The 27,406-nt window shown below is 48.0% G+C and overlaps 1 protein-coding gene across 5 annotated transcripts in view; it reads left to right on the top strand.

Moving 5' to 3' along the window:
• The window catches only part of ST6GAL1 (ST6 beta-galactoside alpha-2,6-sialyltransferase 1), a 120,530-nt gene that overhangs the window by 65,732 nt on the left and 27,392 nt on the right, over positions 1-27,406 (top strand). For 3 of the 5 annotated variants that reach the window (XM_043594633.1, XM_043594632.1, XM_043594636.1), the window contains 3 exons: positions 3,464-3,621; positions 20,328-20,463; positions 25,523-26,158. In XM_043594633.1, the coding sequence (XP_043450568.1) occupies positions 25,573-26,158 (586 nt within the window). In that variant the 5' untranslated portion in view covers positions 3,464-3,621; positions 20,328-20,463; positions 25,523-25,572. Of the gene's footprint in view, positions 1-3,463; positions 3,622-11,502; positions 11,564-20,327; positions 20,464-25,522; positions 26,159-27,406 lie in introns of those variants that run through there. The other 2 variants (XM_043594635.1, XM_043594634.1) reach the window with 2 other exon arrangements.

The raw sequence follows: 27,406 nt of genomic DNA, 5'->3' as shown, positions 1-27,406 counted from the left end.
TTCATTCCAGCCATGTCCTTGAACCTAGATCTTTGAACAAAGATAATCATGAAAAGATTTGACTTTGACTCTCGATATTGCCAAATCTGAATCTTCCCTAATACAGAGGAAGAAGAAAGTTTTTCTAGCTGGGAGAAGAAGGATGGCTTCTTGGAAGGGAGTGCCTTTTTTTTTTTTTAAGAGAGAGTGCGTGTGAGAGAGGGAGAGAGAGAGAGAGAGAGAGAGAGAGAGAGAGAGAGAGAGAGAGGGAGGGAGAGAATGTGTGTGCACGCAGGAGGGACAGAAGGAGAGAGAGAATCGTAAACAGACTCCCTGCTCAGTGTGGAGCCTGACACAGGGCTTGATCTTATGACCACGAGATCATGAACTGACCTGAAATCAGGTAGTCAGACACCTAACCAACTGAGCAACCTAGGTGTCCCAGGAAGTGGTATTTTAATGGAGCTTTGAGAAATGAGTGGAATTTTAAGAAGTAAAAATTGCTGAGAAGAAAAGGCAGCCAAGATGAAGGAATCCAACTATAACCTCCCTCTGTTTACAACTAAAAAACTGGACAGAATGCAAAAACAACATGGGAGCTCTGAGAGACAGGTGTAGGATACTGGACCTGAAACTTGGATGATGACCCATCATGGCCTTTGTCACATGGAATTGCGTGACAGTGTGGGAAGCTACCACTCTGGGATAGCCCCATCTTTCCAGCCAGAGGATCCCAGCAATGGAGCCACCAGAGGGTGTGAGGAAATCCCTGAGAGGAGAGAACTGGAAAAAGGGCTCCCACTGACTCTGCACATGGACTGATCTAAGTCATGGGCATGCTGCAAGGTGTGTGTGCATGGAATAGACCCAAAGAGGCACAGCAAAGGTTTTGAGAGCTTAACTATAACAGTAACACCAACCAGGTCCCAGATAAACCCAGAGTTGCCTACGTGACAGGCAGACCCAATTAGCCCAGTGAAGGCTTTGAAAACCAAACTGGCATTGAAGCGATCAGTCGCAAGAGATGAGACAGAACTTTCAATCTGAACCTAAGTGGGTTAGTTGTCTGTTAAATAAATAAAGAAAAATATCAACGTTTTTTCTTCCCTAGAGAATTTTAGCAGGATTCAGCGTCTCATAATATATTATTCAAAAGTCCAGGATACACTCCAAATTTACTCAATATAAAAAGGGACAGGGAGTGCCCGGGTGGCTCAGTTGGTTGAGCGTCCAACTCTTGATTTTGGCTCAGGTCACGGTCTCACGATTCATGGGATTGAACCCTGCATTGGGCTCCACACTGAGTGTGGAGCCTGCTTGGGATTTTCTCTCCCTCTCTCTCTGCCCCTCCCCTGCTTGTGCCCATGCATGTGCATGCTCTCTCTCGCTCTCTCTCTCTCTCTCTCTCTCTCTCTCTCTCAAAATAAATATTTTTTAAAAAAGAGGGCTGTGGCTCTAAATAACCTGTTTGTTCACAGACCAAGAGAGAACCCAGAGTATTTTTTCTCTTTTTACTGCTTTTGATTGGTGGGAGGTGGGGGTGGCGAGTACCCTTGAGGTTATTTCAACACCAAGCAAGAAGGCCAGAAAACCCTACAACATGCAGCTCAGAGCACAGGTGCAGTTGACTGAGCAAAGAAATCAACATTGGGTGCCTGGACCTCAGACCTCTCTGCCTACCCTGTTTTTTTGTCCTGGGACCACTTCACTGACTTCCTGTTTTCTTCTCAGGTCACGTTGTAGCGGCAAGAGACCTAAGGGTGAGGCTGGGAAGGGGAGTGAGTTTGGACTATTCTCTAAATTGAGGGAAAATCCAGAGAAAAGGCAGTAGTAGGCTTTCTTGTGAGAATTTGGGTGTACCGGCCTTTCCTGTGCAGGCTGTGAGCCCTCCCTCCGCTCCTTGGAGGTGAGAAGAGAGCCCTCCCCTGCCCCTGCGTCTGCAGGGGCTCTGGGGGTACCAGCTCTTGAGGGAATTGAACAGGTTTACGCTCTCATGCTGATAATCACAGAGACATGATTCTTCTAACACAAGTCACCTCAATTCATAAGAATGACCCTTGAATAGAAGAAATCTTCAGTGTCTTAAGTAGGTGTTCCTTCAACAGTGTTTCTTTTTTTCTCTCTGAAATGGGAAGGTCCTCTACCCACGAGCTGTACTTCCATGGCGTTGCAGAGGTGATGAAGTTACACCACTGTCTTGGAGAAATTGAAAATGACAATAGTGTCACTTTGCATAGCTTGGAAGCTCCTTTTCTTGTGAGGAAACAGAGGCCCCAGGGGATAAGTGACTTGCAAGGACACATGGTGATTTGGGTGGACAGCTAGGGACCTCTCGACTGGGACCCGGTTTCAGACTTTTCCAGGAGTCCAGCCTTCCCTCTACCATCCCCTGGGCTCTCACTTCATCGAGGGTCCCAAATTCTGATTCTCTTGACTGGGGAGCAGTGTCTGAAAGGGTTAACACCGAAAGCAGCAGACGTCAGTTTTGTTGAGATGAACATCAAGGTCCTGTACGTAGCCAAAGAGAAATATTGACTCATGACACTCCCAGAAAATTCATCTCCTCTCAGAAATGAGGACTTCCCCCACCCATAGCAGCTAAGCCAGGTCCAAGTTTACCAGTCACCGTGTCGTAAGCACCTGCCCCATGCCAGGCACTCAGGCTCCTTACTTCTAACCCTCACAGCAGTCCCGTCACGTAGGTGGTTCTGCACACATTTTGCAAAGGAGGAAACTGAGACCCTGAGTACTCGTATCTCATTTGCCTGGGATCACAGGGATGAGTAATGAAGCGGGGATCCAAGTCTGGATTCGTCTGGCTGCAAAGCTGGGTTCCCGTGAAGTTTCGCACCACCCTTGCAGACTGGGCCTAGTCTGAACGTCTTCCTCGCCTCAGGCTTGCTCCTCGTTCTGCCCCACGCAGGAAGCTGCACCCAGGGTTTTCCTGGCCTCTGGGCCTTGAGTCAAATCTGCGTTGAGATCCTGGCTGTGCCTCTTAACAGTAGGTTGATTGTGGGCAAGTCCTGTAACCTCTCTGAGCCTCAGTTCACGGGTTCAGCAATTACTTGCCTGATGGTGGGGTTATGGTGAAGATTCGGCAGCTGCTTGGCCCCACACGTGGCACGAAGTAGATGGTGGAGGAGCAGCTGCTGGTACTCGTTTGTTGGCTGCTTACCTTCAGGGAGTGGAGGGGGTGTTGTAAGCCATGGCACCCACCCCGCCACCCCCACTCCTGCTGACCTTGCGCAGTTCCCGCTGGTTCTTTGCTTTCCTCTGAAGCTTTTTATCTGCTCTCCACTACGTGTCCGATCATCGCCAGACCCAGGCTACTCATGGTGCCGCGGGGTGAGGCCCGAGACTCCCTTTCAGTGTCACCTCCCGCTGCTCAGCTTTGGGCCCCTGCTTGGGCTGACCTGAACCTCTCTCTGTGCCCTGGTGCCCTGCCCTTTGCCCACCTCTGTGCTGTTTCTCTCCTGTCCTCCAGGTCTTCCCCGTCCATGAAGGCTTTGATCCCGGGCTGGATGTGGGCTCCTACTCCTGGGCTAAGATTCTTGAACACCTTGTTTGCAAGAAGAAAACGCTCACTTATTTGGCACATGAAGCTGAGCCACAGGCCCTGACCTTGTCTCTGGGAGCATCGAGGTAACTCGCTGGTTCAGGCGCTCACGTTCTGGGCTGGGGAGGGGTGTGGAAACAGACAGAGTAAATAGTGCATTAGGTATTTGGGCACTTGTCTGATTTCTCACGGTACTTGAGACTGTTAGCATCTTGAGAGCAGCGGCATGGCCGTTACCTCTGGGCCTACTGTTACCGGGCCTGAGCCCAGAGTTACCTCCATCTTGGTTGAACTGATTGATCCGAATGGATGTGGTCAAAAGGTAAGTTCACAGCCATTCCTAGGCCAGCACTGGTTGGGGGTGGGAGGGACTGTGGCGGCCCGGGGGGCAGCTGTCTTCCTTCCATGGTGCTTCTTTCTTTTCCATCCTCTTAAGTCACATTCCTTGGTTGGGTCAGCATGCAGGATTTGACAATCTTTTGCTGACTTGCTATTGGGCTTGAGGGGGGAAAGCTCACTGGCTTCAGGGCCAGACTTTCCCAGGCAGGTTACAGGACTCCCCCAAGCCTCATGTTCCTCGTCTATAAAAAGTTGGATCAGGAGGCTCAACATTCATGAAAGTGTTCTCTTGAGACTTTTGAGAATTCTTTTTTTTTTTTTTTAATATTTATTTTTGAGGGAGAGAGAGACACAGAGTATGAGCAGGGGAGGGGCAGAGAGAGAGGGAGACACTGAATCTGAAGTAGGATCCAGGCTCTGAGCTGTCAGCACAGAGCCTGACGCAGGGCTTGAACTCACAAACTGTGAAATCATGACCTGAGCTGAAGTTGGACGCTTAACTGACTGAGCCACCCAGGTACCCTTGATCTTTGAGAATTTTAAGATGAGGACTCGTGCACGTGCTACCAGGGCACAGAGGCTCCCCCCGTACATGCGGTCGTGCATAACTGAACCATTTAAGTGATTTTTGTCTCTGATTGATTTCGTGAATATAGAGCTGTGGGCATTTATAAATCTGTTAGCAGAAATTCATCATCGAGTATAAACTTTGCTTAACACGGACTAGCAATCTTATTTCTGTGGGATCTGTAGTTCACAGGCAGTTATCTGCATCACTTCCTAGTGCATGGGGGGCAGAGAGCCCCCTGTGCACTGGGTCATGGCCCGGGGATGAGCCCTTTCACATACTAAGGGACTGGCCCCTGCCAACTTTCTGCTGCACATACTTCATATTCGTTCATGAGCAAAATCTGCCTGCTTTATGTCTAGGACCATGGGGTTGTTCTCTAATAGTCAAAATTTCAAATGTTGACCCTGTAAATGCCAAAGGTCAACTGTGAGAACAGCAGCCATCCAGGGCTGCTGAAAGATCCAGTTCGACATATAAAGTGTGTGTGGCATCCTAAGCGTGCCCTGGGCTTAGAACTCAATACTGCTGGTTTCCTTATTAACTGAAACCATTTGCTTCTGGGGTTAGGCGGGCACGGCTGTGGCTGAATCACAGGTCCAAGGAGATGGTCACTGGCGAAGAGGTACTGAGAGCATGGCCTTTGCATTCAGACAGTCCTGGATTGTCGTTTTGGCAGTGCCATTTATCAGTCAAAGCCTTTCCGCTTCTTGAAAAATCAGCTTCCCTCTCTGCGAAATGGAAACGATAACCGCGCCAACCTCGGAGGGTGGCCGTTGGGGCTGAATGAACGGTTCTACGTGCAGGTTTAGCACAGTGCCTGGCACATAGGGAGCCACCAAAAGCAGTCATGGTGACTTCTCTGTCTTCCTCTCTCTCTGTATAGGGAGGCACGCCCAGTAGTTGCTTCGTGTTCACTGGTGATTTTGGTTCAAGTCTGAAATCATTTTCTTATGTAAAAATTAACCACCTTCCACCCTCAACATAATGCATTTACAAGCCCGGGCGGTGAGTCCTGGTCCGGATACTGAGTACTGTTTGTATGCCTTGTGCTTAGCGGTACTGAAGCAGCAGAATCCCCATAGAGCCCTATCTCTGATTAGAAGGAGAATAAGATTAGCAGCTCCCTCCCCCCCCCCCCCCTCCCCCCCCCGCCCCTCACTCCCAGCACCTGGAATGCCTGTAAGAGAGCATTCACCTAGGTCGAGAGTGTGGTGGGAGTCTACACGGCGAGGGCTCCAGCCTGGAGAGTCTGGGAAGCTTCCTCTATGGAGATGGGCTGGTTATGGGCATGCTCTTGGATCCCGGAAATGAAGGGGAGGGAATGACCAAGTAGGGAGGTTTGGGGGTGAGATTAATTAGGGCTGAGATTTATGGATCTGGCCCCGAAAGAAAAATATCCAAACTGTCCACCGTCTGCTTGCTCCATTAAACACCAAATAGGTGCAGCTATAAAGTGGTCTCTGTGTATGTGTGGTGGGGAGGGAAGTGAATGTAGAAAACTCCAGAATACCAGCCCTTCCCCTCTAGGAGAAAATGACCATTCGCGAGGAGTAGAAGTTGAGTGTGAGCCCTTGTCTGTGATTGCCCAGAATGGAGCACACTCCTTTGCCCATTAGATTATACTTTAGCCACATTGCTACCTGTGTGATCTGGTGACCTAAGTCAGGTTCACAGCTGGGAGGAGAGAAGGTGAAAGAAACACACACCTTGATGCCAGGGCAATTAGCACTCTCTCTGGTAGTCGTGACTCCCCGCCTCTGACCTCAGGACAGACCTGAATTGTTCACATTTCCCGTTGGGGTGGGGAGCCCAGAAGTGACAACAGATTGGCCTGAGATTCCCAAAACCCTGGACTGAAGCCCCGCCCCCTTCTCAGTAACTCTGGGCCATGAAGGGACAGCAGACTCCTCGGGTTGTGGAGGAGCCTCTGCTAAGCAGGGATTGCACACGCTTGAGGCCATGGTTTTTGGCTCATCCCCCACCGTCACACTTAGCCTGAACTACATGGCTTCCTCCCACTCTGCCTGAGCCCACCCTCCTGTGAACGTCCATATTCCTCTAGGCCTCTATTGGTCTAGACCAATTAGATCAGAATCTACTAAGGACAGTATTGGACATCTGTATTTTTATTAATTTTTTTGTTTATTTATTTTTGAGAGGGAGAGAGCACGTGCCCGCGCATGCGCAAGTGTGTGAGCGGGGGAGGGGCAGGGAGGGAAGGAGACACAGAATCCAAAGCAGGCTCCAGGCTCTGAGCTATCAGCACAGACCCTGATGTGGGGCTCAAACTCACGAGCCATGGGATCATGACCTGAGCTGAAGTTGGATGCTCAACCGACTGAGCCACCCAGGCACCCCTGCCATCCATATTTTTAGATGCATCCTAGGTGATGTTAATGCCCAGGTGATATGGAAAAGTAGTACCTGCGTGGTTCCTTTCACCTACACTGACCCTTATGGCTGTGGGACTAGGGGTAGGGTATACCCTGAGGACAGACTTGATCAAACCCTCGTTCCTCTACATTCTCTTCCCTTTTCTCTTTGTATGGTGGCCCAGTTGGCCTTGGGCTGGTCCTAGGAAAGAGATCAATTTGCCAAGGTGAGAGAGGTAAACATTTCATTACCTTGGTGGCTGCCTCTAAGAACAGCAGCTCCCTTCAGTGACTCTGGGCTCCAGGGAATGTCAACAACTCTGGCCCTGCCATTCTCCTGTCTGGTTGGGTAAAGCCAAAATGGAAGGGAATAATAAACAGCCCCTGGCACGATCTCCAGCCGAGGAGTTCCTGGTGACCGTCATGTTTAAGACAACATTAGCAGACATCATTGTTCTCACTAAAGACAGTTAAACTGGGGCTCGAAGAGACAGATGTGGGTCATCAGACCCTCGGTATCAGGATTTAAGAGAAAATTCTTCATCTTTGGTCTTTCAGTAGAACTCTTTCCCTCGTGCGTTGTTGCCATCTGGTCCCCTTTTGCTCTTCAGTGAGAATTCTGGGCCACCTAGTTACTGTGCTCAGTTGTGACAGTTCTGTTCTGTCCCAGAGCAGGGTGTCTTTCTGATGTAATGGCTGCCTGCCTTCAGCTGCTGAGCACTGAGATGATGGGTGAGAGACCTGTATCTGATCTGGCAGTCAATAAAAATCTGGTTTTACATTGCTGGGCTCCTGACTTTTAAGCACTTGGGGGCCAGATTCTTCCAGATAAGCATAGAATGACTTAATTCTGCCTAGTTGAGGGCAGTTGTGGGTAGTTTTTTTTAAGTACCCTGCATATCTAGCCAACCAATAAAACCTGTTTTTCAGGAGGCCAGCTGGGATCAGAAAGTCATGAGTTTATTGGGGTAAGTTTCAGGCCACACAAACCAGCATTCCTTGCCCACGAGACTCTTGGAGGATTTCAAAAAGCCAGATGGCAGAAGCACATTTATTCAAAACAAAACAAAACAAAACAAACCTGTCCAGGGCAAAGAAATCATCCATTTCTTTGTATCACGCTGAAATTTTACCAACTGATTGTGATAACAATGGTAACCTCATGCTGAACAGAACCTCTTACCGGCAGCAATATCTTTGTTCATTTGACAAGTAAGAGCCCACATTCTTAATTAAATGTGGCTGATAGCATCTTTTAAAACCTGGGGATTGATGTGATTTGATGACCGGGAGCGGATGGTCAAGAAAGAAATCTTGAGACGTTTTTTTTGGTGGTTTAATTAAAGCATGGGGATAGGACCCTTGGGCAGAAAGACCTGCAGTGGGATTTTGAGGAGCAAGTGATTATGTACTTTTAAGTTGGGGGCCAGTAGAAACCAAGGAAGTTTCCAGAAGGATTTTCCTATGTTACAGAAGCCTTACAGGATCCTGGGGCCTAGCTACTGTCAAGCTAAGGTTGTTTTTTGCCTCTACAAGAGCATTAACATTAAAACAGTCGGGAGTTCCTGGAGGAAAGCATCCTCTGCCTGCCTCAAGTAGTTGTCAGTGGGCTGCAGGTTATAAGGAAATTTAATTGTGTCTGCATTTCTTTTGCCTTTGTCCTTCACATCAGGGAATCACAGCAGGGGGAAACAAATCGGAAAGGTACTTGGTATGGAGGACTCAGGAACCTCTGGCTTTTAATACATTGAGGAGAGCTTCTGTTAATCCACTGTGCTCAGGGAAGTCCTGGGATGATGGAAGAATCTACTGCAGGGAATCTGCTGATGCTCCCAGAGGAGTAGGAATAAGGATGCGGGAGGTCTCTACCAAGAAGCTCTGTTAGGGTGATGCTAGCTACACTTCCTAGTCATCTTGGCCTAGCAGAGGCACCTGTTATTTTTGATCCCATTTCGTAGGCCACCTGTCCCACCTTGGGGCAGAGTGTGTATGTGTGTGCATGTGCGCTTGCTGGAAAATGGAACCCCTGGGTGGGCCGCCACTTTCAACAACTCTGAATGGCAGCAGGATCCCGATGTCGGTGGGCAGCCAGCCATCCTTGACATGAGAAGCAGGGAGAGGAGTCATTACAGGATTAAGTGGCAGCACAGTTGGCACAAAGCAAGAAAGGGGAGCCCTCGGGGCACCTGGGTGGCTCAGTTGGTTGAACGTCTGACTCCGGCTCAGGTAATGAACTCATGGTTGTGAGTTTGAGCCCCGCATCGGGCTCTCTGCCCTCAGCACGGAGCCTGCTTCTCTGCTGTCAGCACGGAGCTTGCTTTGGATCCCCTTTCTCCCACTCTCTCTGCCCCTCCCCAACTCGTTCTCTCTCTCTCTCTCTCTCTCAAAAAAAAAAAAAGTGGTGTGGGGGCGCCCATTGTGGTGAAGGTTTCTGGAAGCCGGGACACATGGACTGCTTCTTGGAGGTATTGTGGCTGGCTGAAGTACCCTCTGGGGGTTGTAGGGGGTCAAGGTCTCTAGGGACAGAAAGTTCAGGTTCTAAGGTACAGATGAGGGTGAGGTTTGCACACTGAGGGGTTAAGGAGTGGAGATCAGGGCAGAGTAAAGAGGTGTCACCAGAGGGTCCAGGATGGTGACCAGCACCAGTAGTTGACCTGGTAAAGCAGCCAGGCTCTTAGGAGCTCTTTAAAGGGTCCTGAGAGACATCTGTTGGACAGCAGAGCAGTTTGGGCAGTTAGAATAATCTAGTTTGACCACTGACAATGGCATCTTGAGCAAATGGCTTCAACTCTCTCAGAACTTCCTTTTTGTTTCTAAAAGAGGATCACATTTGGTTATATCTCTAAATTGCTAGCACCCAGTAAAGAGTAAGTGGTTCATGGGCCGTTTGCACCTGGGTTGTTGCAATGGGCTCTTGAAAAGTCTTCTTCTTCTTCTTCTTTTTCTTCTTCTTCTTCTTTTTAACCTCCTTCAGGCTGCTGCCTACCACATTTGCTTCTCAGTTCAGCAGCCCAAATGATCCCTTGCAAACATAGGTCAGCCAAGTCTTACTCAGAATGTAAGCTGGAATCCTACACCTGTCTAAGGCCCTAGGTGATCTGGCTCCTATGCTCCCGACCTCATCTTCTGCTCCCCTTCTCGCTCTGCTCTGTTTCTGGCCTCCGTGTTGTTCTTGAAACAGGTCAGGCCTGCCCCTGCCCAGGGATTTTTGCTGTTCCGTCCACCTGAAATCCCCTTCCTTCAGACATCTGCATGACCCCCTCCTTTCACCTCCCTCCAGTCTGTCTGCACCAGCGCCGTGTTCTCAGTGAGGCTTTCTCACCATCCAGTTGAACACTGGACCATCCAGTTGAACAGTGATCTCCATCCTTCTCCCATACACCCTGTGGTCCCCTGCATTAACTTTCTGCACAGTGGTTATCCACTTCCAAAACATGACGTACGTATTTGCTTTGTTTTACTCTTCACTTATCCCCTCACTGGAAGGCACATTCTGGGGAGCGTGGGGTTTCTGGCTGGTGTCTGCATTGCCGTGTCGCTGGCTGGATCACAGTATAACTGTAAACATTTGTGTATGATGTTCTCACTAACTCTGGAACTTCTGCAAAGTGGGGGAGCTCAGGCCTCTCCCCGTGTCCCTCACCCTGCACTCCCCCAGGCAACCAGGACTTAGGCCCTCCTACATATAAACAACTTGGGAGAACCATTCAACTTGAAACCACTGAATTCCAACAGGCCTTGAAATCCAACACTCCGTTTACAGGAAGGAAACACAGAACAAAGAGGAGTAAGTTAAACAATACCGCAAGGAGGTCCTCCGCAGGATTCCGTTCTAGGCACATTCCTGGGACAAATGACTTAGTTTCTTCCACAAATATATGTCCTGAAAAGGAAAAATCAGGGAGTGGGGAGCGATTTCACATTAAAAGGAGTTGAGAGTGGTAGATCATCGAAACAAAATGTGCCCACCTCGTTTGGATCCTCATTTAAGGAATTTAGTGTAAAAGACACTTTTGAGAGAACTGGGAAACATTTGAAAGTGGATTGGATATTAAGTGATAATGGGATCGGGGTTTTATATATATCCTCACATATCCTCTCACAGACCCGGTGCATGCGTGCGTGTGTGTGTGTGTGTGTGTGTGTGTGTGTGTGTGTGAGTTATAGAGAATTAAGCTCCATGGAAAATTATTCGAGGGCCTGTGGTCCCACTTCTCCCAAAGATGGCACATAGCTGACACCATCCTGGATGCCAGGGAGGTAAGTTAACTCATTACGTAAATGGATGTCATACGTAGGACATCAGGGCTTAATTTTCTTATGGAACCCCAATGGAGAAGATAGGGGAGCTGGCATTTGCTTTAAATTTCTCCAGAGGAAAAAAAGGGGGAAAGAGATAACACGAAGTTGGCAAAATGTTGGTAATCCTTGGAGCTGGGCTCTGAAAACAGGTTCATTGTGTTACTCCCTATACCTTTTTGTAGGTGTAGAGACTTCTGTGATATAAACTTACTTCTTTTTTAACTATTAAGGGGAGATGAAACAGTTCCATTTCCTGAGGAGGAGGTAGGCCCATTTTCTTTTCTCTCTGCTTCTCTGTTGGGTGTGGGTTGAAGTGTGGAGGAAAAAGGGGTGGACCTGTCGCTTAGGAGGCGTGCAGTATTTATTTAACCCTCCTTATAGGCCCTTTTGCTCCTTCCTTGGCTCAGTTCGGATGGAGTGGAGTGCACGGTGGTTCTCAGTGTGGTAAGATGGGGCAAGATGCCTGCTGGGGCTGGGGCTTTGATTGCTTGTCCTGGGCAGTGGGCATCATAGGGAGAGGGAGCTGAAGGGGTGTGACGTGCCCCCTTTCAGCCTGGCACCTGTCAAATGGGAAGGCAAACATTTCTACAAATATACATCCACCGTTGAAAGGCGCAAGGTTGAAGACAGTAGCAAAAGGCCAGTGATTTCCCTTTGCCGTGGCTCCATGAATCCTGAGTTCAGAGCTCTCCTTACCCGTTCAGGGTGACTGGCTCTGGTCAGAAACCACAGGGCAACCTGTCTGTGGTGGGGACTCAATACCCGCCCACAAAGCTCTGTTCTCATGCTTTTGGAAAAACCTCAGGGAAATGTCCTCAGGTGTTCCTTCTCCATTAGTGCCTGCCTGGCTGGGAAAAGATCTTATCTCCATGAAGACACACTTTTTGCAGCCTGGGTCTGGAACATTTGGGGCAAGCAGGAGTGAAAGCCCCTTTATCTCCGGGGCTTTGATCCGGGCAGGATTTCCCCCTCCCCACCACGAACTCCTCCGCAGCTGCTCTGGCCCTCAGGTAAACACTTGCAAAAGCACAGCTACTCAGACCCCCCTGTGAATCTTTCTGGAGGCTTCCTTTCACTCGCTTTGCAGATTTACTAACTGCAAGTTGGTTTCCTGTGGCTTAATATGTTTCTAGCTTGAGCAGATTTGTGACTTGTCAGAAATATTTTGACACAACTATTAACTTTGTGACCTCTGCTGGCTCCCACTAATAGAGCTCGGTGGCCAGGGGCTGGGAATGAGTCAGCAGCCTGGACCACCTCTCCGGGGACTGTGGAAGCTGCTGAGAGCGGTACCTGCCTCAGGGACTGTTCTTCAGGAATTAAATGAGCTTGCTGAATTACAGGAGCTTGGCCCTTGTGTAGAGTACTCAGCACGTGGTGAAAAAGCTCAACAATTATTAGCTGGAACAAAGCGATTGAAGTCTATCATTAAGTTGTCGCTATAACCCTGCAGGGGTGAATTTTTAAAGTATTATTATCCATCCTCTACAGATGAAGACACAGGCTTATTAGAAGCTGATGGACTGGTCTAACCTCATATAACTGACAGGTAGAAAGGTCAGGATTTGAATCTGGGCTTTTGAGATGACAGAGCGTGAACCCTTTCTCCCAAGCCAGGGCATCTCGCACCATCTGTGAAGAATCCTTTTCTTTCCCGCCAACCTCTCCCACATCAATAGCTTCTAAAATGCAATGAAGAGGAATTTTTGGAATACTCTTAAAGTTATTGTTAGGATCAATAGGCATAAAATTACTCCTTCGAATTAGTATAAAAGTTGATTATATTAGATTCCTATCCTAGAATCCATCCCAGATCTTGAGAAAGCGTTCTCAGACTAGCCTTAACTGCGGATCTCACTTTGAGTCATGGTGCCCTCAGCTGCCCTTTTCTCAGAACATGATGTGTGGGTGGGACCACTTGTGTCAGAATCACACGGGTGCTTGCTAAATGCCCATCTCTGAGCCCCCATCCCAGACCACTTGGATCAGAATGACTGAGGGAGAACTCAGGAATCTGCATTTCAATAAGTAATTTGATAGTTTTTTTTTTTTTAATGTTTATTCATTTTTGAGTGACAGAGAAACAGAGAGACAGAGATAGAGCATGAACAGGGAAGGGGCAGAGGAAGAGGGAGACACAGAATCCGAAGCAGGCTCCAGGCTCTGCGCTGTCAGCACAGAGCCGATGCAGGGCTCGAACTCACAGGATGTGAGATCATGACCTGAGCTGAAGTCAGACACTTAACCGACTGAGCCACCCAGGCGCCCCAGTTATCGATAATTGTGATATGCTCGAAGTCTGACCATCAGTGCTCTGGGCAGTGCTGCCTCCCCTCACTGGTAATAGGTGATAGGGAAATAGTCAAGTGAGTATAGTATTTTATTCTACACCCCCATCCTGACCCTGCTGTTTTGTTGGTGTGTTTTCAATTCTTAAGGACTTCCTTTTCACAGAAACTCACTGACATAACCTGTTTTCTGATCTCATTCTGGTGCATGTCAGCAAGCATGGATTGAGTGCAAAATGGGTAGAGGAGGGATAGACCCGACCACAAGGTGCTCACAACAAGCAGACAATGAGTGTTGCCAATGCCAAGTGCAGAACCCAGGGGCACTTCTGTGTGCAGAGATGGGGGAGATGAGGAGGAACTAGCAACGGAGATTTACGGAGGAATGACCAGTAAGGTGGAGGAAAACCAGGAGAGTGTGTAGGTTTTGGAAGCCAGAAGCAGGAAATGACCAACTTCTCAAAATACTGCTGAGGAGCCAAACACGGTGCAAACTGAGCACTGGCCATTTACTTAGCAGCATGGAGGTCACGGAGGTCTTTGGTGACGTAGACAAGAGCCGTTTCCTGGAGATGGCGGAGGCCTGCTGGGGTGGGTTCAAGTGAGGATGGGAAGAGGAAAATTAGAAACCGTGAGTGTACAACGTTCTTTCAAGGAGTTTTACTGCGAAGGAAAGAGGGCAGCAGCTGGAAGGTGAAATGAGGTCAAGAAGTTACGCAGGAGGGACAGGGAAATGGCGATTATAATGTAGAAGGTACGCCGCGGCGAAATGTGTGACCGTTGTAAAGTCATGTGTCTTTTTCAGCGAATTCCTTCAGCAAAACAGAAAAAATTGTCTCCCGTGCTTTTTTTTGTTCGAGCTTAAACTCTGCCCACTCCCACCCAACGATATTGTCCAAGAAGAGTCTGCAAGTCTCTCTTATTTCTGACCTAGCCTAGTTTGAACACACTTGAAAAAATGACATTACGTGTTTTTCATATTTGCTTCATCTGTTTTGTGGCTGAAGTGTTGTAAAGTAGATTTCGTCTCTACTTCACATGCATGGGACTGACTGTTTTTAAAAAAACCACATATATAATCATACCTAACAGAATTAACAATGATTTCTTTTTTTTTTTTTTTTTTTTTTAAAGAGAGAGGTTAGAGTGAGAGAGAGCCAAAGCATAAGAGACTCTTTTTTTTTTTTTTTTTTTTTTTATTTTTGGGACAGAGAGAGACAGAGCATGAACAGGGGAGGGGCAGAGAGAGAGGGAGACACAGAATTGGAAACAGGCTCCAGGCTCTGAGCCATCAGCCCGGAGCCCGACGCGGGGCTCGAACTCACGGACCGTGAGATCGAGACCTGAGCCGAAGTCGGACGCTTAACCGACTGTGCCACCCAGGCGCCCCCAATGATTTCTTTTTTAAAAAAAAAAAGTTTAATTTATTTTTGAGAGAGACAGTGTAAGAGTACGAGAGGGGAAAGGACAGAGAGAGAGGGAGACAGAGGATCTGAGGTGGGTTCTGCACGGACAGCAGGGAGCCCGATGCAGGGTGCAAACTCATGAACCGAACCATGAGATCACCACCTGAGCTGAAGTCAGACGCTTAACTGGCTCAGCCACCCAGGCACCCCAACAATGATTTCTTAATATCATTTAATACCAGATCTATATTCAGATATCCCCATTTGATAATGGGACCCCATTTGTCCCTGGTGGTATTTTGTTCAAATCAAAATTCAAGCAAAGTCTGCATATTGCATATGGCATTTTTGCCTTTTAAGCCGTTTGTTTTCCATGCCCATTGACCTGTTGATGAAACTAGTTCAGTTCTGTAGAATGCCCTGCTTTCTGGCTTCTGTCTGTGGTGTCATTTAACTTGTTCTTTCGCCCGTGTTTTCTCAAAACTGGAATTACATGTAAAGGCTTGATTATATACAGGTGAAACATTTTGGATGAGAGTTTTTCGTAGGTGGTGCTGTGTGTTTCATGTTGCCTCACATCAACCAAGAGGGGTTTGTATGTTTGTTTAAGATAGGAGAAACAATAGCATGTCTATGTGCTGATAAGCATCATCTTTGAGAGAGGGATACATATGACGCAGAAGAAAAAGGGGAGATTATATAGAATATCCTTAGGCAGAGAAGAGTATGTAAGTTCTAGTGGCACATTGGGGCGCCTGGGTGGCTCAGTTGGTTAAGCGTCTGACTTTGGCTCAGGTCATGATCTCGTGGTTCGTGGGTTCGAGCCCCGCATCGGGCTCTATGCTGATGGCTCAGAGCCCAGAGCCTGCTTTGGATTCTATGTCACCCTCTCTCTCTGCTCTCGCCACTCCCCCACCCCTCCCGCCCACCCCTTGCGCTCTGTCTCTCAAAAATGAATCAACGTTAAAAAATATTTTAAAAAATAAATATGAGTTCTAGTGGAGCAAATGTTGGGTACGGCAAGTGTTGGGTGCATCCATAGTAACAAGACATCATTTGGACATAAATGCAGGTAAGGTGAATAGCTGTGGTACAGAGGTGCACATGTGGTGATTCGATTCTGGTAGCTTCTTTTCTCTCTATGAGTAAGTAGCACGTTCACCAAGGAAAGGGGAAGATGAGGGGACTTTTCATGGGGATGAAGTCACATAGTCCTCTAGGCAAGTGGCAGGTGAATTGACTAGAAAAGTAGCATGTGATTACTAGGAAGCCTAAAGCAGCTACCGGCAGTTTATGATCATGAACTTGAGGCAAACTCCACTAAGTATCGTTTTTTGATTTTCTTTACATATGCAGCTGTATGCTTGCAGGTGTGGAGGGGCACAGAGAGTTGGCTTTAACCAGGATTGGGGTTTATCCAATATTGTGTGATGGAGGAGCTCAATTTAATGAGTGACTGTGGAGTTTAATCTGGGAAGGAAGGGAAGTGGGGCTGTGAAGGAAGTGCGAGACCATGAGAAGGTCATAGGAGGAACCACAGAAGACAGTTGGAGGTCAGAACTAGTTGGACAAAGCTACGAAGATAGGAATGGTGTGTGGGGGTGGTGGTCCTGAAAATCAAGACTGTGGAGTCTTTTATGAAAATGATAAGATCGGAGATATGACCTTGGGGGTGAGTGGCTAAAGGCACAATCACTGGAATAGAAGAGGTTCACTGAGAGACCAGGGACTAGAACCATTCTGTAGGTGGATGTTGATATCACCACGAGTCAGGACAGAAACAGCGTGGGGAGAATTACAGTGAGCCAGCTGCAAAAATATTCAAGGGGTGAAGAAGAGTGTCCCGGTGGAGGGGAAATGACTTCACCGATGCCGGTAGCAGGTGGTGTGGTCTGCATGGAGTTGTGTGAGGATGAAATGAGCTGGTGCACGTGAAGTTCTCAGCACTGAGCACAGGCTCCACATGTCAATGTGGTTCTCATTCTGAATCTTTGTGGTTCCAAAAAGCAGAGCTTAACCCCCTAGTTTATTTTTATGGGGGAGCTGATTTCTCTTCATTTTAAAGGACCTTCGAAGGGGCAGAGCTGTTCACAAAGCTATATGCGCCCCCCAGGAGGTGGTGAATTCCCTCTCACTCTGTGTATCCCACAGACAAAATAAGCTTCTGCAGCGACAGTGCTGCAAAGGGGGTTCTAGCAACTGAAGGTGACGGACGGGTGCGAGGATGAGTGTGGATCTGATCGTTGAAGGGCATGGGGAATGGGGAGGGGTGGTGTCAGAGCTAGCTTCGCTCTTTCATTCAGACACAACTGAGCACGTCCCACTTACGGTTCCGAACCTGGCTAGATGAAGGAATTCTCCGTCTGGGTGGGACAGACCTGCAAACAGCTAAATGTCACGTAGTCTGATGAGAGCCAGAACAGGCACAGTGGAGTTGTATGGATCTCTGGGGGGCGGGGGGGGGGGGAGTCAAGAAAGTCTTCAGAGTCCAGGGACACATAAGCTGGTGCAGGGGATGGTGGGGGACTGAGTGGGTGTGGCCCCGTGTGAACAGGGGAGGAAAAGACGTTTCATCAGAAGGAAATTTACTTGCAGGGCAACAAAGGGTGCAAGAGCACAGGGCATTTGGAATGCCATAATTGAGTTACTCTGAGAAAACTACTCCTCTTCCCTATTTCAGCTTACCCATGTGTAATCTGGGACAACCATGGGGTGCACCGGAGGGGATGGTGAGGAGTAAATGAAGTGATGCCTATGGTCTTTGTCACAAGCCTATTGTAATCCCTATGGGTGTATCACCTTACTTGATTATTTAAACAATCCTATGAGATAGGGTCTTTTATTATTACTCCCATTTTACAGATAAAGAAGCTGAGTCTTAGAGGGTTGAGTAGCTTGCCAGAGGTCATGTAACTGGTGAGAGAGTTTGGACTCTTGCCCCCAATCTGTGTAATCCCAGAGCTCTTAACCTCAACCCCTGCGTGCTGAGCACACAGCTAGTACCAAATAAATGGTAGCTGATGGCCAAAGTTTCTCACCCAGAGAATTGAGGATTCTAATTCCTGCAGCTGGGTGAAGTTCACCACCACTGCAGCCTTACGAGCAGCAGTGACTACTTTCGGAAGACTCTCCTCACCTATGGTAGATGGACATCAACAATTGGGCCACTTTTGTTTCAGCTACTTGGTTTTTGGAAATCGGGCAGGGAGTGGTTGTTACACCCTAGGAGGGTGAGTTGTTCTGAACAGGTGCAATCGATAGGGACAGGAAGATTTGCATTAACTATTTGTGCCCTGAATTCAAACAAGTCACATGGTCTAGCAGCTTGTGGGGGTGGGGGGGGGTTGGCAGCGAATCAGCACTCATAGGCAAGAGGCGTCACCTAGAGGGCAGGGGGCTACCCTCAGTGTTCCTCATGAGGGTGCCGAGAAAGAACCTTTTCCATCAGTGTGGCCTGAGGGAAGCATAGGCCTCTGAAGGCCTGGTAATCTTTCACTCATTCAACAAATAATTATCGAGTGCTTACCAGGTGCCAGGCACTCATCCAGGCACTGAAGATCGTAGTGAAGAAGTCTGAGAAGGCTCCTACTTAAGGAGTTTACATTGTTAGCAGAGGAGGCAGCTGGTAATCAGATAATGCGTAATTACAAACTCTTATGCCACAAAGGAAACATACATGACATGAAAAGAGGAAGAGGTCTCAGCGCTATTTTAGGACTTGACCAGGAGTGCCTGGGCGCCAGTTCTTTGATCTGATAAGGAGCCCCCTGAGTTTTTGACAAGGAACACCACAAGGCACCTCTCGCTTTTGCCCTGTGTGGCATACCCAGGGCCCGCCCACAGCTGTCCTCCTGCCGGTATGAACCCCAGGCCTGCAAGGTGGGCGGGTGTCTCCTCCTGGGTCAAGGGAGGGAGGGAGTTATGGCCACTCTGGCTTCCTCTGAGTTCTGTTAACGCTGCATCTTCCAGGACAGGCTTCAAGGCCAGCCCAATAGTGTGCGTGGGGTTGATACACAAGGTTGGAATGTATTTTCAGTGTTGTCCCTAACAGTTTTGCCAGTAACATAAGAAGCGTAATAAAGGAAGTCAGACTGAAAGATGAGAACTTCGCTCTGCTCACCAGTTGCTCATCAGGTCTCAGTCAGGTACATTTTTTCCTAGATATTTGGACGTGAGTAACTTTTAGTCACAACGATGGATGCACAGATAACATTCTCTGTTTCACTTTTTTTTTGTTACAGTGTTTGAAGAATTTTCCCCCTGTTGCTACATAAATTCATACACAATTATCTATACATTTTGTATATTATTACATATTACCTTGTATATTTTAAGTTAATTAATATTGTGTTATATATGTATATTTCCTTTCTTTTTTTTTAAAGTTTATATATTTATTTTGAGAGAGAGAGAGAGTGAGCGAGGAAGGGGCAGAGGGGAGAGGGAGAGAGAATCCCAAGCAGGCTCTGCCCGGTCAGCACAGAACCTGACGTGGGGCTGCAGGGCTCAAAAACTCATGAGCCGTGAGATCATGACCTGAGCTGAAGTCAAGAGTCAGACGCTCGAATATCGAATTCTGTTTGTAGCTTTTTAAAATTTTATTTATTTTTGAATATTGTTCCAACTCTAAGAGTAATGCATATACATTTTAGATATTTTGGAATATACAAAAAATTGTAAAAGCTGAAAACATTATTCTACCATCCAGTGTTGTTTTGTTTTTTTCTAGTCCTTTCTCTCACATGTACATTAAAATTTTTATGTTTTTGGATTTGACTAGAATATTATATATAGTTTTACAACCTATTTTTTCCAGTTAGCATTATACTGATAGAAATTTCACATATCACTAAGTGTTCTTTGATAAGAAATAACTTAAAAATATTTTTTTAATGTTTTTATTTATTTTTGAGACAGAGAGAGACAGGGCATGAGCAGGGGAGGGGCAGAGAGAGAGGGAGACACAGAATCTGAAGCAGGCTCCAGGCTCCGAATTGTTAGCACAGAACCTGATGTGGGGTTCGAACTCATAGACTGTAAGATCATGACCGGAGCTGAAGTCTGACACTTAACCGACTGAGCCACCCAGGTGCCCCGATAAGAAATAACTTTGAAAAATCTGTCTAGAGTGTCTTTAGGGATGAGCTGAATCTTCTCTCCCCAAATTGCTATTTACCCCTAAACCAGTGACTAAACAATCCTTTTCTTTCCCAGGTTGCTCTGTGGTGCCTGCTTTATCCTTCTAGCATGTTCTTATCTAATATAGGTCTGTTTCCAGGACTTCTCTGCTGTTCCCAACCCTGAGCTCAGCACCTGTACTGGGCTCTTGTCTCTTTGTGTTTCTTTTTTTGAGCCCTCCGGGCTTCCTGGATTGAGCCAAAAGACTCTCAGAGGTGCTTGACCACCTTGTTAATCTTTAACCCTGCCCCTCCTGGAAACCAGCTCTGAACCTCCTCTTTTTTTTTTTTTTTTTTTTTTTTTTTTTTGCTTCTTTTTCTTTTTTGGCCTTTGCAGATGTGTTTTGATCATCCTGAGAAAAATGAGCCTTGGCCTCCAGACCCCATAAAGCCAACCTTCCTCCTATGGAGAATAGTGCTGGTTCCTGAGGACCTGCTGGGCCTGCAGCCCCAGGGGGATTAGCCGGGAGCAGGTAAGGAGACCTGGAAGCTTGGACTATGGAGCAGCAAAGGGGTACATTCCTAATTAAGAAATGGGGTGGTAGAATATGGGGCCGGGAGTCACACGGTCTCGATGTCTCACTGCGGCTTCGCTATTTTCCTCATGTATTATCTGTACCGATTCGGTGAGTGGTGAGAATAGGTGGTTTGCCTGTTTTTATAAATAGGAAGTGGGAGACTTGAAGTTATTCTGTGATTCAGCCCACCTTTTTTGAGCACCTTCTTTGTGCCAAGTCCTGCCTTTGGTACCGGGCATGTAGTGATGAGCAAACCAGGGCAGGAACCTTACTTTGACTGGGGTTTTCTTAATGTTGGTTTAGTGTTGGCTTGTTCTTTTTATTTATTATTGAAAAATAATTTTTAATGTTTTATGTATTTATGTGTGTGTGTGTGTGAGAGAGAGAGAGAGAGAGAGAGAGAGAGAGAGAGAACGACAGAACGAGTAGAGGAGAGGCAGAGAGAGGTAGACAGACACAGAATCCGAAACAGGCTCCAGGTTCTGAGCTGTCAGCACACAGCCCGACGCGGGGCTCGAACTCATGAACCACGAGATCATGACCTGAGCAGAAGTCGGCTGCTTAACTAACTGAGCCACCCAGAGGCCCCTGGCTTGTTCTTTGTAGGTGATAATGTGGGTTGTTCCTGTTCTTCTAGAAGCCTGGTGGGGGTAGAAAAGATTTATTGACCTAGTCCCATCAGTTCAGTAAGCCTTTATTGAGTACCCAGTCAGTTTCAGGTCCTGTGGGGGACACTGGGGTTTCAGGAATGAGCCAGGAGGGGTTCCCCTCTAGCAGGGGGTCAGCAGGAAAGGCAAGCATTGCTTAGCACCTGATATAAACCCGAGGGGGTTCCATGGGAGGGCAGAAGCAGAAAGGTAACTCTGGTTGACAGGCAAGTGGACAAGCGAGAGACTATGGCAGTGCAAAGGCCCAGGGGCTAAGACCTCTGGAAAATCCAAAGCTTGGTGTGTTTCCCCAGAGAAACAGGGGAGAAAATTTTACTACTCCTTTCCTTCAGTTTGGGCTGCTTAGATGGAACTGCTTTAGTCCCTGTCTCTTCAGAACAGCAGGAGAGAGGAAAAAGGGTCTTGAAATACTCTGTGTTCATGACCAGAAACTCCAGCCGGTTTTTGGACTTGGAGCCTGAACAGAGGGTGGTGTTAGGAGACCTGGGGAGCCCTGAGGTAAGCTTTCCGATGAGTGCACTGGGGCCATGACCCTAAAGGCTGAGGCTGTCTTAAAGTGGCAGGACTGTTGTGCCGGGCTTTTTGGAGGAGGTCTTCTTTTTTGAGACCCTCAACCTTGGGACAGTAGGTGATGGCCAGAAGGTGACCACCAGCTCCTTCCAAGCCTCAGCTCCTAGATAGTGAATCAGGTCTTACCTCCCTACCTCCTGTTTCATTTCACTCATACATAGAAGAGTTAAGTCCCAACTTACTGCACTGCTTTCTAGTCACACATGCAACTTTGGAAATTCTTCCTTCCCTCCCCTGCCCTCCCCTCCCCTTCCCCTCCCTTCTTCCTTCCTTCCTTCCTTCCTTCCTTCCCCTTTCCCTTCCCATTCCCTCCCTCCCTCCCTGCTTCCTTCCTTCCTCCTTCCCTTCCCTTGTCTCCCCTTCCCCTTCCCCTTCCCCTTCCCCTTCCCCTTCCCTTTCCCTTCCCTTTGCCTCCCTCCCCTTTCCCTCCCTCCCTTCTTCCTTCCTTCCTTCCTTCCTTCCTTCCTTCCTTCCTTCCTTCCTTCCTTCCTCCTTCCCTTCCCTTCCCTTCTCTTCCCTTCCCCTTCCCTTTCCCTTTCCCTTTCCTTCCTTTTCCCTCCCTCCCTCCCTTCCTTCCTATAACATCAGTTCTTTCGATTATAAATGGAGCTAATATGATTTCCTGTGCTTACCTGACAGGGTTATTGTGGATCTTATAAGCCTAATTTTTGTGAAGGGGCTGCCTGAGGGTAAAACAGTGCACACTGGTCAGGGCTGGGACATTGCAGATGGCAAAGGTGGTTTTTTCCTGTGATTGTCTATGGGTTAAGTTGTCCCTCTAGGGACCCTGATTTCTGATTTCTGAGACCCTGATTTCTGAGTTTGGTCAACACTGACATTTCATTGTTTTTCAACACAGATGTCTGTCTTTTAGTGCAAAGACCATACACTTTTAGAGTCAGATAGACCTAGGTTGGAATCCTGGTTCAGGCACTGACTACTGGTTGACTTTGGAGAAGCCCCGTAACTTTGCTAAGCATCAGTGTTTTCATTTTCTCAGATGGGGCTGTGAATATCTATCTCATGGTGTTATAGTAAAGATAAAATTAGACATTGCAGGGGTGCCTGGGTGGCTCCATCAGTTAAGTGTCTGACTTTGGCTCAGGTAATGATCTTAAGGTTCTTGAGTTTGAGCCCCGCATTGGGCTCACTGCTGTCAGTGCAGAACCCATGTTGGATCCTCTGTCCCCCTCTCTCTCTGCCCCTTCCCCGCTTTCTCTCTCTCTCTCTCTCTCTCTCTCTCTCTTTCTCTCTCTCTCAAAAATAAATAAACATTAAAAGAAATAAATTAGTCATTGCAGCTAAAGTGCCTACCATACCATACTGGAGGTGCTTTTTTTTTTTTTTTTTTAATTTTTTTTTTTTCAACGTTTATTTATTTTTGGGACAGAGAGAGACAGAGCATGAACGGGGGAGGGGCAGAGAGAGAGGGAGACACAGAATCAGAAACAGGCTCCAGGCTCCGAGCCATCCGCCCAGAGCCCGACGCGGGGCTCGAACTCACGGACCGCGAGATCGTGACCTGGCTGAAGTCGGACGCTTAACCGACTGCGCCACCCAGGCGCCCCTGGAGGTGCTTTTTAAATGCTCCTTTCCCTTCTTCTGAGTTCTTTAGCTATTGTAGTCATGCGATTAGCTGGGCTGAGTGTCTGAGGAAATTGAATTCCTTAATTTTCTGACATGTAACAAGGCCCCTCCCCGATTTCACGATCGTAGGTTTGAATTTTTCTCCCTTTGTACATTTCGTCACTTCCAAAACTTCTGCAGCCCAAGGCGAGAGCCCATTCTCCCCAGAGCCACTGGTTCCTATGGTACTTCCCATGGGTTCCAGGAACGGTCTGGAAGCCACTTACATTGAAGAGTCTCAGATGAGGACCTGAAAGTCAGGTGTTCCACTCTGCCATTTCTCCCTGTCACACATGGCGTCCACATGGCCCTGAGCCAAGGGGCTGCTCTCTGGTCTGTTCAGAACACTTCCTATGCCTTTACAATGACTTGGTTCAAACACCATTTTTTTCTGGTCCTCCTAGTAGTCTGTGCATGAGAGAGGGATTACTCTACGTAAACCTAGGTGCCAACAGGTTTAGTGACTTGCCCAAAGTCATCAAGAATGGAGAGAGACCAGGTTTTGTGAATACCTAGTCCAGTACTCCTATATCTTGGGCCAGATATCCTTAGCTGTGGGTTCCATGGGAAGGAACTATGGATCTCTAGTGGGTTAGCAGAACCCCAGAGGTGATTGCTTAGACTCATTATGGTAAATAAACCCAGTTATTTAGGAGAGAATTTAATGTTTTCTAAAAGATACAGATCATTGTTTGAGTTCAAAGTACTTCCATTTGCCATCTAGTTACACAATTAATTCCGGGAAAGCCAAGTAGGTCTTTTCCCAGATGTAAGGGGGCATATTAGGCTCTATGCGTGTAATAAAATCCACATTCCAGAACTTGCAACAGTTTAGTGCAGGTTTATAGTGAAAGAGACATGGATTATGGACCCCGGTGCACTTGGATTTGAACTTCGATGCTACCATTCACTCAGCTTTGTGACCCTAGGCACTTCTCTTAACCTCTCAGAGCTTCGGGTTGCTAACCTATGAATATGGAGACTCTAATACCTTCATGGCTAATGATGGTCAGGGCGTCTCTGCACGGCTCAGGGGATGCCCTTCCCATTAGACACTTGTGCACGTGGTACTGGCTAGGGTTGTGCATCACAGGGGCCCTGGTTTATGGTGAAATTAGATGAAATACCGTCTTAGGTGCTTCCTGCGTCTTTGTTTTTATCTCCCGAGTTGGTCACGTGTGTGCTGTCTTACCAAGATTTCCTCCGCTTTACCATGAGGGGGGTCAGCATCCTGCCACCTGATAGTACTCTTGCAGGGCAAGCCACGAAACTGGATGTCATGTTGCAAGCTAACCGTCGGTGGTCTTCTCACGTAGGAGTCCAACACCCAAGCCCTTAGAGAGATGCGCCACACCCAGGTCTGTCTGTCACAGCCTCTGTCTGTGGACCGAGGTCTCTTTCTGGCAATTGGTTTTTAAAGTTTATTTATTTGTTTTGAGAGAGAGAGAGGCAGAGGGAGAAAGAGAAAGAGAGGGAGAATCCCAAGCAGGCTCCGCACCATCAGTGCAGAGCCCGACCTGGGGCTCGAACTCACAAACCGTGAGATCATGACCTAAGCCCGAATGAGGAGTCAGACACTTAACTGACTGAGCCACCCAGGCGCCCCTCTTTCTGGCAATTTTAAAAAGGATGCTGGGCCCCTTAGGATTTCAGGGAGTTCGGACTCTTGTGATGTAGACCAGTTATCCTGCTCTTCCTTCTTTCTGCTAGTTTTTCAAGCATGCGTAAGGCCCTGACAGACCACGTAAGGCCCTAGGAACCCAACGATGTGTAAGATATGGTTCCTGACCTCACCTAGCTCGAGAGTATAGTCAGGGAGCTAGGCTAAGACAACGCAAGACCAAGACTTAGGGCGTACGAAGGAGTGGTCGGAGAATACAGGACGTGTTTATGGTTCAGAGAACAAGGGGTGTCTGAGGACTGCTTGTCTACGTTCAGAGCCCAAACCGAGGCCGAATGCAGACTTCAAGCTGCTATGGGCCGCGGGCCTGGTGGGAAGTGGACCAAGGTTGGAAGTGAGTCTCCTCACCCTGAATCCGCTGCCTGGCTCATCGTCCCACCTCTTACCTGTCACTACTTTTAGGTTTCGTTTTACCTAACAAAGGTTTGTGTACCTAAACAAAATTTTTGCCTCGTCTTACCTCTTTTAGGGCTGTTTCCTGCTCAGAACAGAGTGGCTACCTTGAGCACATCTTTCATTATGATTCACGCCAACTTGAAGAAAAAGTTCAGCTGCTGTGTGCTGGCCTTTCTGCTGTTTGCAATCATCTGTGTGTGGAAGGAGAAGAAGAAAGGGACTTACTATGATTCCCTTAAGTTGCAAAGCAAGGATTTCCAGGTGTTGAGAGGTCTGGAGAAACAGGCTGAGACTTCAAGCAGCACCCAGGACCCCCACAGGGGCAGCCAGGCCCTCAGCAGCCCCCGGGGCCCAGCCAAGGCCAAGCCGGAGGCCTCCTTCCAGGTGTGGAACAAGGACAGCTCTTCCAAAAACCTCATCCCCAGGCTGCAGAAGATCTGGAGGAACTACCTGAATATGAACAAGTATAAAGTGTCCTATAAGGGGCCAGGGCCGGGGGTCAAGTTGAGTGCCGAGGCCCTGCACTGCCACCTCCGGGAACGTGTGAACGTCTCCATGGTAGAGGTCACAGATTTTCCCTTCAACACCTCCGAGTGGGAAGGCTTCCTGCCCAAGGAGAACATTAGGACCAAGGCTGGGCCATGGGGCACGTGTGCTGTGGTCTCATCGGCAGGATCTCTGAAGTCCTCCCAGCTCGGCCGAGAAATAGGTGGGTTCTGGGGTGTTAAGGTGAGCTGAGCAGCCAGTGCCCCCGTGGAGCTGGGCATGTGGGCGGGACTGGAGAGGAGGGGCCCACGTGTGGCTCCGTGGACTGGCAGAGTGGGCCCACGACAGTGTTTTTCAGCCTTCTTGTATGAGTCAGAGGTACCATAGGGCAGGCAGCTGAAAGGGTGGGGATCCAGGCTGCCAGCATCTTTATCAGTGAGAACAGCTTTGCTTGTCTCTTTTGTACTAATTAATGGATTAATTTCATTTTAGAGGGAGAGCATGAGCAGCGGGGAGGGAGGGGCAGAGGGAAAGAGAGAAAATCTTAAGCAGTCTCTGCGCTCAGTGGACTGCTGAGCGGACTGCTCAGCGGACTCAGCAAACACTCAACCTACTGAGGCACCCAGGTACCCCTGCCAAATTTTATTATAAAGCTATGACCACTATAGGTGCAAGAGCAGAGAGGATGAGTGTCCAGGCCTTTGAGTCAAAGGACCCGGTTTGTAGTGACAGTGCATTGTTTACCAGTTGTGTAATCTCTGAGCCCCAATACTTAGTTGATCAGTTCAATGGGAACAGTAATTGTCCCGACGTCACGGGATTACTGGGAGGATTAAAAAGCAAGGCACGCTGGGCACACAGCAGGTGCACAGTAAGCATTATCCCTGTTGGTTATAATGTTTTAGAAGTATGCTATTGTTTCAAATGAAAATGCAAACAAATCTAAGAGACCTTACATATATGTGTATCAAAATTATTTGAGAATTACTGTGCCCACCATTGGCTGGTTTGAGGTTTGAGGCTGGAGACACGGCACATTATCACAATCCCTCGGGCAAACAGTTTTACAAGGGACACAAAAGGAGCCATGAAACTTACCTTACTTTGTTTGGTCTTCTGGACCCACTGCTGTGGATATTTCCCCTCTCGTCACTTAAGTTATCCGCCCAAAACCCCTGTTAGTGGTGCAGTGTGTAAAAGCAAACCATTTGAAACCATCCAATATGTTCAATAGTGGAGAAATAGCTGGACAGATTCCAGGTAGAGTGGGAAGGCTATGGGCGAGGCATGCTGCCTGATGCTCCCAGGCCTTCAACAAAAGGCCTACCCCCTTTCTTTCCCCTCTGGATTCTAAGCTCCTGCTCTGTGTTGTTGATAGATCCGTGAAGGAATAAAAGAAGGAATGAGGGACGCCCGGGTGGCTCAGTCAAGCGTCTGACTCTTGATTTCGGCTCAGGTCATGATCTCACAG

Source organism: Prionailurus bengalensis, chromosome C2 (assembly GCF_016509475.1).
Source record: "Prionailurus bengalensis isolate Pbe53 chromosome C2, Fcat_Pben_1.1_paternal_pri, whole genome shotgun sequence".
Classification (NCBI taxonomy): domain Eukaryota; kingdom Metazoa; phylum Chordata; class Mammalia; order Carnivora; family Felidae; genus Prionailurus; species Prionailurus bengalensis.
Note: the sequence above shows the minus strand (reverse complement) of the source record. Positions and strands in the feature narration are given on the sequence as shown.